A 10795-nucleotide genomic window follows, 5' to 3' on the forward strand; every position below is an offset into this window, starting at 1 on the left:
ATTAATTCGTAGTCTGGATAAAATTGAGCCAACAATTTTTTAATAAACGCAAGAATGGCTAGCCTGCAATTAATTTGAATTTCTATTTTTCTGAAAAATTGATAATTTTTTTTATCTTAAGAATTATTTAAAAAATATTTTAGATATAAACTTAAAATAATCATTCTGAACATTACTTGTCGACACATTTCAATTAAATTCTTAGATCAATCTAAACATCCAACTTGTCACAAATTCAATATGAAAAAACGACAAAACATTCTCAATCCAGTTTAATGCAATTGTATTTTAATAACATAAATTCAAAATCATTACTTAAGCTCCCACGCATTTTTTAATTTTTATATTTATTAACTCCGTAATATATGTTTTTCTTTTCAGATAAATGAATAATTACATACAAGACCACGTCAAATTCATAGAAAATCATTATCACTACAAAATAGACAGTTAAAAAAGTGAATTGTTTAATCAGAATGCATGACTCAATGATTCTTAAACAAGTGCTTTAAGTTACCCCAAATAGCATATAATAAAGACTCATGGCCAGTCTTTGAAAATAAAATAGCTATTCAATTAAACTAAAAGATAGTATAAAATTTGGTGCAGACAAAAACTCGTTACCGTGATTTAGATCTGATTGATTTTTCTTAGTCAAAATTATCCAGCATAGAATTATAATAATTACATCCACTTGTCCCTAACTACAAATTTTAACAAAATTAAAATATTATATTTTTCATCATTATAAATATAATTTTTTTTATTTAGAATTTATCTTGTTAGAGTTTTCAGTACGTTTTTAAATATCATCTGTATACTCGAATTTATCTAATCTAATGCTTGGAAAAAAATAATATATCTAAATATTTAGAATGAATAGTTTATATATCTAGAATGATAAGAATTATATTTTAACATTTTAATAATAATGGAAAAATTATTGTTAATTAATTTTAAAATATTTTTTATTTTTATATTTCCAATTTCCAAGCCTCTTACCACTGACATTGTAATATTCGGAGCAAAGGACTGTCACGGCTCTGTCACATCACATGTCTCAGATCAAAAAAGTTAAAAGAATATTATAATAATTTTTCCTTAAGTGACAATTCAAAATTCGCCACTCTGACCAACAATTATGCTCTTATTAATGCATCACCCGTACACGTGGCATCCGCGACAAATCATTGGGAACATCATCTGAGTGGGTCCCACTCCGTGATCCTGCGGTGGAATATGTGGTGTCGTGATCAACGCTTGTCATGATGCCATGTGGAGGGTCCTGATGGAGGTTTGTGTGAAGCAGGAACAGGCTAGTGTCCCCCCAAAACGTTAAAGAAAAGGGTGCCAAGTTGTGAATGTGAAGTGAAGAAGAAGGTGTGTTGAGGAGGGAATCAAAGGAATCTTTTGAAGGGTGAAGAGAGTAAAGAGGTGAAGTGTTGGTGGGTTTTGCTCAGATTTCTTCTCTCTGTTGAGGGTATGTTCAAAGTTTTCAACTTGCATTGTGTTGCATTGTAGGTTGGTGTTGATTTCTTGTACATCTCAGATTGGGAAAAAAATGCATAATCTTTTGTGGGGTTTGGCTTATTTGTCTGAAAAACTTGAAATTTTTTAGTTTATTTTTTGCTGCTGATGTGTGGAACTAAGGAGTTTCTTCCTTCTTTTTTTTTCGTTTTATGGGGCTGAATGTCTATTTAGAAACCAAAAAATAGTTTTTTAAAAAAAATTAGGGGGGTTCAGTGGTTTCTTTTGGTGGAAGCATCTTTTTAGGTGGAGGGGTTTGTCCCGTTCTTTCTATACAACTGTGGAATGGGGTTGTTCACTTGTTTGGTTGTGTATTGCCTGAAATGGGTGTTTGTTGAATATAAAATTGGGGCAGTGGGCACACAAAGGTGAGGTTTTTTTTTATATGCTCATTGCTTTGTTCTGTGCCATCATTGCATTTTTGACTGTTGACATCTTTCTGTGTGTTAGTGAAATGGTATTTAATAAGGGCATTTTGTTTTGTTTTTAGCTTTGTTTTGTTGAACTGGATGATGAACATGACAACTAGGTCGATGGCTGTTGAATTTCCTGTCAGACTTGAAAGCAATTGTCCTTTATTTCTTGAAATTTATTTTTTCCCCCCTTCTACCTGTAAATTTAAAGTTCAAGCAAACTATGCTGATACTATGTTAAAGATGTGCAAGTTTGGGAACTCTTTGTTGAGTCAGTTGTTTCTTTGCTGTAAAAGATTGAGCAAGCATGGATTACTTTACATCAGGTTATAGTGTTATACAAGGTAGGTGATTAGGTCACTCAAAGAAGGATAGGATAGCACTAACCACTTTTCCTTTTTGGAACTAAATGAACTAAATAATTAATCTAAAGTTTTTCTTTCGTTAGTGTATCTGAAAAAATAATGCAGGGTTGAGGCATTTGTTCCTTCATTATAATGGACAGGAATGTTGTATTATTAGCATCTAAGATAGAGTGCTTGGGTGATAATTTTGAATGTAGTTCATTTCATAAGTAAATCTCTAACTGTCTTATAAGAGTGCTGAATATTCATACATTAATTAAGTACTTTATTTGTTATTGGGAAATTTCAGATCATGAAATTGAAGTAGATATACTTGACAGGTTTGAATAGTAGGGAATGGGTTATGCTGCAGTTGAAGTTGCTGTTTTCCCAGATGCGGATTACTTAGACTTTTAGGGGATGTTATTCTGATTAGTGATTTTGGGAGGAAACTGGACATGAGTATGCTTGTGGGGATATGCTCGAACCGCGAGAATCTGATATACCCGTCCTGTTTCTGGTCTTGGTTGTGCTTCCCTTGGTGGCTTACATCTTACTTGGAAAATGGAGTGAAACCACTAAGAAGAGAGATAGGATAAATTTGCTTGCCCATTTGGCTGCTGAAGAAGCTCTGAGAGCTGAAGAAATGGCTGTGGCTGATGTAATTCCTCCAGTGTCTGCTTCAAAAAATGAACATCATGTGTGTGCTAGGTGCTCTGCTCCAGCCAGAACTCGCTGCTCCAGATGCAAAATTGTTAGATATTGGTAATTCTTTTAACTTACTTTAGCTTCAAATCTATTTTTCTTTCTCCCCTTTTGTGTACTTAAATTTGTTGTGTGGAAGCATGCTTTGAATACTCATCACAATATCTGCCTTGGGAATAAGGATACATGCCTGGTAATTAGATTGAAGTTTTACACCATTACCATGCCACCAAATAAAGAATACATTTCCTTAGGAGTTGTGCTCAATTAGTTCTCAAATAGGTAATGTCTACTCAGTTTTCTCTAATTGGTATGAAATAATAAAACCCATGGCTATAAAAATTAGTTCTTGGCCAGTAAAATGTGGTAGTTTTTCGGTTGGCTTGTTGCATTGGCAATTTGCTAATTTTGTGGTTTTGTTAGAACAACTCTTATGTTGATTTCTCCATGACATTTTGTTTAAGAGTTTTCAAGACTTTAACCAATGGAAATGAAGTGGAACGACTAAATCTTGTTTTCCGAATTGGAAGAGAGAAGAGGGGAGACAGTGTATATTGTAACCTATATTAAACAACTCTTCTATCTGCTCTTTTATAAATTTTCTTCTATAACATGATTGTTGGGGAAAATATTATGTTTGACCTTAAGATTAATTCTCAAAATTTGAGCTGTAAGTGGTTTGCAGCTCTGGAAATTGTCAAATAATCCATTGGAGGCTAAATCACAAGCAAGAATGCCAGCAACTGGAACCTCCTAAATCAAGCTCATTTCCTCTGGCTGTTTCAGTTGAGGAACTTGGTCATGGGAGTTACTTTTATGAAAATTTGAACAGCCAGTACTTAGGTCCCTCTTTGAAGCAGACTTTAAGGGAGAGTGCACCTTTGGACAATTTGGTTCACCCTCTGACGGGCACTGCTGCTCCTGCTACAGCTGATTTTTCCATATTTAATAATTTTCAACCTTCTGCTTTTGAAAGAACTTCCCATAAATCCAACAGAGAAACATTGAGAAGAGATAATGGGTCTATTTATGAATCTTCTATTGAATCTTCTGATTGTAAAGCTACCAGTTCTCTCTCAAGTGTGGTACCAAAGGAGGCGTTTATGAGACAGAAGGTTTACTTGTTTTACTTTGATATCCAGTTGACATACATTTCATAAATTAATCAATACTAAATGTCTGATCATGTTGCTTAACTGTTGCTGCAGTCAAGAAATAGCAATGATTCTGTGTTGGAGGAAGAAATTTCAAATGTCAATTCTGGTGGCTTTGAAGTTTATATTAACAGATTTGATGCATCAAAAAACACAACCCATGAGGATGACAACCATCAAAGTCAATATGGAAATGTATCAGTAACAAGACACAAATATGGACGCCCAAGTGTGTCAAGTGCTTCAAACAATGATAACACTGTAGATGAATTTGAAACAGAGATCACTGCTAGAGGTGTAAATGTAGTCAAAGGGGGAAATTATCATTCTGATGAAGCAGCAAAATACAAACGCCCTTCTGAAACAACAATCAAAGGAAGCATGAAAGCTAAAAAGATATTACATACTCCCAAGACCAAATCTTCTAAATCACCAAAGTCAACATCAAAGACATCAGCTGACTTTTGTTGCTCAGAAATAGAAAAGAAAGGGAAAACTGCAGATGAACTAAGTTAGTATTTAAGATGTTTTTTTCCCCGCATTTGTTGTCTTAATATCACTTTTCATATAGTTTTAGTTTAGTGTTAATTCTATGAGGGCGAGCCCTGGTGCAGCGGTAAAGTTGTGCCTTGGTGACTTGTTGGTCATGGGTTCGAATCCGGAAACAGCCTCTTTGCATATGCAAGGGTAAGGCTGCGTACAACATCCCTCCCCCATACCTTCGCATTGCGAAGAGCCTCTGGGCAATGGGGTACGAAGTTTTTTCTATGTTAAGTTAAAGTTATTCCACCTTTCTTGTTAGTTTTTTTTTTTTTTAAATGCAAATCTATGTTAATCATGCAGAAGTTGCTGGAAATAGTGATACTATCCCTTTACATGGTAATGGTAGCAATGGGGTTGCAAGCACTGGAATTATGAAAATGATGGGCTTGAGGAAATCGACAAAACCTACTCCTCTTGCCTCCACAGAAGGCATTGATGTAAAGTGCAAGAAGGTGACAAAGATAAAGGTCAGATTTGTGTAGATGCCTACAAATTTCAATTCCCTCTTCCCTCCTACTTGAAACAGTTTTCTATAGCCGCTAGTTAGAAACTGATTCCTTTACTAACTAATTGGTGTCTTGATCATGTCTCAGATGTTGTTTCCTTATGATGAATTTGTAAAGATTTTTCAGAGTGATGTCTTTGGCATATACCCCAGGGGCCTGTTAAATTGTGGGAACAGGTAATACTACCATTAAAACACTATGATTGTGATAAGAAAGAAATGTTGAATATATAGATTTAATCATTTAATAATAGATATTAACTTTTGTCATTTGTCAAGTGGTGCTGTACCTTATTCAACAACTAGATTATTATTATTATTGTTATGTCAGCAAAAGTTTTGGGGAGGGAAGGTTTCCCCCTTTCAAGGTTACTTATGTGAACTTTCTCAATTTACCTTTTGTTTTCAAACTTCTCATCTAACTTGAATATGTAAAAATGAGCCCTGATTCACTTGAAGATAAACTTTTGCAAAAATCTATTTATGGTTCCTTTCTTGGTATATTCTGAATCATTAATTTTTTTTAATCTCTTTATTGTTGCAGTTGCTATGCCAATGCTGTCTTGCAGTGCTTAACTTCTACAAAGCCTCTAGTCATCTATTTGCTTTATAGATCGCACTCAAAAGCTTGTATTTACATTCTCTCTCTATCTTTTCACTAAGATGGGTGTCAAGACTCAATTTGCTTTCAAGACATTTTTTATTAAATATTGTCTTATTCTTCATTGAGTGTCAGGTTGTGCTAAAGATTGGTGTCTCATGTGTGAGTTAGAGCAACACATAATGATTTTAAGAGAAAATGGGGCTCCTCTATCTCCTAGTCGGATACTTTGGCATATGCGGAGCATTAACTGCCATATGGGTGAAGGAAGTCAGGAAGATGCCCATGAATTTTTAAGGTCTCCTGAGATTATTTTGCCTATGTTTTTTGAATTATTAATTAATACAGAAACTTTGTTTCCTCTCTTACATAGACACACAAATTTCCTTTATATTTAGCTTGTTGTTTCTATACTGAAATTTACTTGTGTTTGTTTAAAACCTATGCTTAGTCATTGTTAAATTAAATATGTTGTTTATATAGGCTTCTAATTGCATCAATGCAATCTATATGCTTGGAGGGACTTGGTGGTGAGAAAAAAGTTGATCCTAGAATACAAGAAACAACTTTCATACAACATACTTTTGGTGGCCGTCTTCAATCCAAGGTGTGGATTCTTTGTTTTATTCCTTTTCTCGTGTTTTTCTTTGTTGCCTCTGGCTCAGACAACAGTGATCTTAATTTTACATTTGTTTGATGGCTTAGTGGAATTTAATGTCTACAGGTTAAGTGTTTGAATTGTAATCATGAATCAGAAAGGTATGAGAACATTATGGACCTGACCTTGGAGATATTGGGTTGGGTTGAGTCACTGGAAGATGCGCTGACTCAGTTTACTTCCCCTGAAGATTTGGATGGAGAGAATATGTACAGATGTGGAAGGTCTGATGATCTAACATGTTTCTATTCTGTTACCATTATGTGGTTTAGTTGGTTAATTTAGTTGATCAGGAAAAAGAAACAATGAAGAGCATTGTAGTTTTTTCACTTCCAACTTAAGAGAGACTCACCTCTATACATTTTGAACTAGGTGCACATCATATGTTCGAGCTAGAAAGCAACTGAGCATACATGAGGCTCCTAACATCTTGACTATAGTTCTGAAGAGATTTCAGGTATCTCATAGCTCTTGTAAGGTTTTTCTCTATTGCTGCTCCTCATTTGCTTGGGAAGCTTGACTTTATTGTTTGTCTTGCACACTTGCTAGTCTTATTGCTACTTTTGGCTTGGTTGGTGTTACAGTTATTGGCTTTCTAGATTAAGGTTGCTTTGTAAGACATAAATTGACTTATAAAACTTTACTTGGTTGTAGATGTGATGTGGAGCTTTGCCATTTAATGATAAAGATCTAAAATTACATTCCAATATTCTATGGCAATATCCTCTAAAGCAAAATATTACTAATATATACTCTCTCTTTTTTTTCTGTACAAGTTAATTCTGTGGAATTGGCTGTTTTTTGTTTGTGTGAATGAGTGGGTCTGACCAATTTCTAGAGACCCTTTTGACAACAAGTTTTAAAGGGTACGGAAGAAGAAAGGAGGTTAAGGATCTGTGGAACTGTGCAGTGTTTGCTATTCTTTGGTGCGTATTAGTTGGAGAGGAATACTTGGATTTTTCAAGGTGTTTCGGCTTCTTTAGGAGTATTGTGATGCTTAGCTCATGGTCTTTTTAAAGTGATGCCTTTTCATATTTGTATAGAGTCTAGCATTATTATCTATGCTATGTATGGATATAGTCTCAAAATTTTGGTTATTTTAAGTATTCTGTTTATTTTATTTTTTGTACAAAGTCTTGATATAATTTTTCTAAAAAAACAAATACTCCCTCCTTCCCTAATTATAAGACCCTTTCAACTAATTCACTCCCCTTAAGAAAAGTAGTTAATTTAGTTCATCACATTAAATTTGTCAATTATTTGTATTATCATTCCAAAATTACCCTTTTCTTATCTCTCCACTTAATTGCATCTCATTAATGTTTGGAGAGAGAATAATTAAGGCTATGCAGGGAAAAAAATAATTAATGCATCTAGAAATTAGAAAAGGGTCTTATAAAAAGGGGACAAACAAATTTTTTCAAAGGGTCTTATAATTAGGGACGGGGGGAGTAATAAATAGTAAATAAATTTGCAAGTCATTGTTGAGTTCCTTGAAACTATCAGTCTTAAATTGTCTCATATTTTTACTTGTTCATTCATAACTACTGTATTTTGGATCTTATACTTTTGGGTGCCTAATAATGATTCAAATTACTTCATTTTCTATATATATTGAGTCTATCTTGTTTCTGGTTCTGTACCTTCAGGAAGGAAGATATGGGAAAATTAACAAGTGCATAACTTTTCCTGAAATGCTGGATATGATTCCTTTCATGACCGGGACGGGTGATATTCCACCACTTTACATGCTTTATGCTGTTGTTGTGCACCTGGACACACTAAATGCATCTTTCTCTGGACACTATGTTTCATATGTGAAAGATCTGCAAGGCAATTGGTTCAGAATAGATGATGCTGAGGTAAGGATATTGCCTTGTTTGCAATATCTGCATATAATTGGCAATTTAATGTGTGGTAATAAGTAATTGTCATACATTAACTGTCTCAAAAGCCTAAGTTACTGTGTCAAAGTGCATAGATGTTTTTTTTTATATCTAACAGTAACCATTTTCTTTTGTTGCTAAACATTTTATATTCATGTCAAGTGTGTTTATGAATATTAAAGAATTTGGAGAGGAACTCTCACGATTATACGGAATTAAGAAGTAATTAAAGTATTCAAGGAGTTGGAATAACTTGTTACCTTGGGTTTCTGCCATGCTGCCCATGCTCTGTGCTAGTAATACTTGGTCTTCAAGTTTGTGTCTGAGTACCAAGTTTGTGTCTGTGTGCCAGAGATTCGTAACTTTTCAATTTCGAATTTCAAATCATGTTAGATATAAATATTTATAGCTGCTTAAGTTTCTCTTTTACAATAAGTTGATTGCATTTTTATGGATATGGACTACAAAGAGATGATGGGTTTAAATCATCATTGAGTTTCTGCAAAGTGAACTGAGATACTTGATTATGTTTCCCTATGGAAATTGTATTTAGATAATGCAGTGTGTATCATCTGTAGATGAGAAGTTGCTGTAGCATAATTGTTAGGAATCCAGAGTAGAACATAGAGAAAAGAAAAGAAGGATTTTATTTATGGAAAGAAATTGAACAGAACAAAAGGGTTCCCCTTCAAAATGGGTTTCTCTTTTCTGACAGATCTAATTTTCTGAATGGTTCTTCATACTGTTACCCCTATTTATCGAATTTATCCCTCTAAATCACTGATTACTCTAACTGCTGCGATTATTTCTATTTAACAGGTACAGCCAGTGCTAATTAATCAGGTCATGTCAGAAGGAGCATATATCCTATTCTACATGAGGTAGAGATTTAGTTGCTGTCACAGTTGTTGACAATTTGTTTCCTTTATCTGGGTATATTGGCAATTAATATACGTGGTTCTGTAGTTTTATTTCTATCTATTTATAAATGTCAAATCACCCTCTTTGTTAATACAAAAAATTCAAAATGTCTTTCCAAACGAAAGATGAAAATGCTGTGGTGAAATCATGTGAAATGTTGATATTTTATCTTATTGCTTCCATCAACTTTAGGTAACTATCGAAAAAAGTTGATCCGGAATTATAATAAAGGACTCAGTAAATTCGATTGATCATATTCTTGCATTCTGTTGCTGCATATGATAGGTGGGGATGTGCTTTTTATGTGACCTGTTTTAAGTTCCTATAAGAATACATATTTTAACTGATTCTTCATGGATCTTTTATCTGATCCTATTTCTTGGATTTGATAAATTGTAATCTTGGTCCATTCTTTATGGATGTCGGTGCATTTTTCTTTTATTGCATGCTATATTTATGCTTTCTTCTGGCTTTAAAACTGTTGAATTGTTGGTAGGTCCTGTCCCCGTCCTCCGGTAGAACATACTATGAATGCCATGCAGCAATCTGTTTATGATTCTTCAAAGCACAATCCAATGGAAATGCAGAAACCTAATAAACCAGGACATAGTAGGCATGGCAGTCGTCAGTTTTTTGTCCCAGAGCCATCACCTAATACTAGGCCAGAAATCACCACTCACATTATTGACACCACCAATGGCTTCCTTAGAAAAAGCACCAATAGGAATGCCCTGCCGGTGACCCAAACTTATGCCGAAAACGTCAGGCGTGAGTTTTCAGATGCCACATCAAGTGACTGGTCCCTTTTCACTAGCTCAGATGAGGCTTCTTTCACAACTGAGAGCACCAGGGACTCCTTCAGCACTGTAGACTATGGTGATTCATGCAACATGGATCCAATTTCATCTATCTTCAACTACCCCTCAGAAAAGTCCTACTTGAAGTTTTCACATAGTAGGCCAGTTACCAGGGTCTTCCCTGAAAAGGGTCATGTTAAACAAGTACAGAGGATTGATCATTCCAAAAGGGTCAGCCATTCTTCTTCAAATGAACATCCACCAAATGGGAATTGTGGCATGTATGTATATTATGGGAGTAATCCTGTGTGTGGTACTACCCGGACTTCTAGTCAGTGTGAATTTTAGTCTTTGGGGAATCCTAACTTGTTGAACTGATTATTAGATGCAGTAGGTGCTGTGCCTCAAAGTTTTCAATACTTAGTTGATTGAGGCATATAGTTCTTTTAAGCACAGATGTATTTTTTTTTTGTTATTGATAATTGTAAAGATGACGGCATCGATCCTTTAGTTATCTATTAATCCATCAGTCTTTTCCTAGTGGTATCACTGTTCCATTTCATTGAGATTTGAGACTATTTTTAAACTTGCGTTAATTATTACTAGGGTCCATGCTCACTAGGCATGTTGATGTCCTATTTATATAATGCATTAGTATAATATTAAAAACATATCGGTAACACTTACGTTATTATTTAACTCAAAACTCATTCTTAATAGCTTTTCACTTAACGAGAAATT

At 34.4% G+C, this 10795-nt stretch overlaps 1 protein-coding gene across 6 annotated transcripts; it reads left to right on the top strand.

Moving 5' to 3' along the window:
• The first annotated feature begins 1325 nt into the window (after nucleotides 1-1325).
• On the top strand, nucleotides 1326-10594 carry LOC100814224 (ubiquitin carboxyl-terminal hydrolase 15). Of its 6 annotated transcripts, none has more exons than XM_006598098.3 (14): nucleotides 1326-1480; nucleotides 2595-3049; nucleotides 3675-4104; nucleotides 4198-4654; nucleotides 4987-5153; nucleotides 5280-5368; nucleotides 5736-5821; nucleotides 5928-6090; nucleotides 6276-6399; nucleotides 6517-6674; nucleotides 6823-6907; nucleotides 8100-8312; nucleotides 9156-9217; nucleotides 9754-10594. In XM_006598098.3, exons 2-14 carry the CDS (start codon nucleotides 2763-2765, stop codon nucleotides 10400-10402), a joined length of 2970 nt encoding a protein of 989 aa, XP_006598161.1. In that variant the 5' UTR covers nucleotides 1326-1480; nucleotides 2595-2762; the 3' UTR covers nucleotides 10403-10594. The 6 variants fall into 6 exon arrangements, with proteins under 6 accessions (XP_006598161.1, XP_006598162.1, XP_040865442.1 ...); XM_006598099.3 differs by having other exon boundaries at nucleotides 1328-1480; nucleotides 2626-3049; XM_041009508.1 differs by having other exon boundaries at nucleotides 1328-1480; nucleotides 2626-3049; nucleotides 4990-5153.
• The last annotated feature ends 201 nt before the right edge of the window (nucleotides 10595-10795 follow it).

Source organism: Glycine max, chromosome 15, assembly GCF_000004515.6.
Source record: "Glycine max cultivar Williams 82 chromosome 15, Glycine_max_v4.0, whole genome shotgun sequence".
NCBI lineage: Eukaryota > Viridiplantae > Streptophyta > Magnoliopsida > Fabales > Fabaceae > Glycine > Glycine max.

What these genes read in the sequence shown, in the direction of transcription:
- LOC100814224 (XM_006598098.3), top strand. Translation starts at nt 2,763, where the DNA reads ATGCTCGAACCGCGAGAATCTGATATACCCGTCCTGTTTCTGGTCTTG. An exon ending in GAAAACTGCAGATGAACTAA is followed by an intron (nt 4,655 to 4,986) that starts GTTAGTATTTAA and finishes TTAATCATGCAG; the next exon opens with AAGTTGCTGGAAATAGTGAT. An exon ending in CTGTTAAATTGTGGGAACAG is followed by an intron (nt 5,369 to 5,735) that starts GTAATACTACCA and finishes TTATTGTTGCAG; the next exon opens with TTGCTATGCCAATGCTGTCT.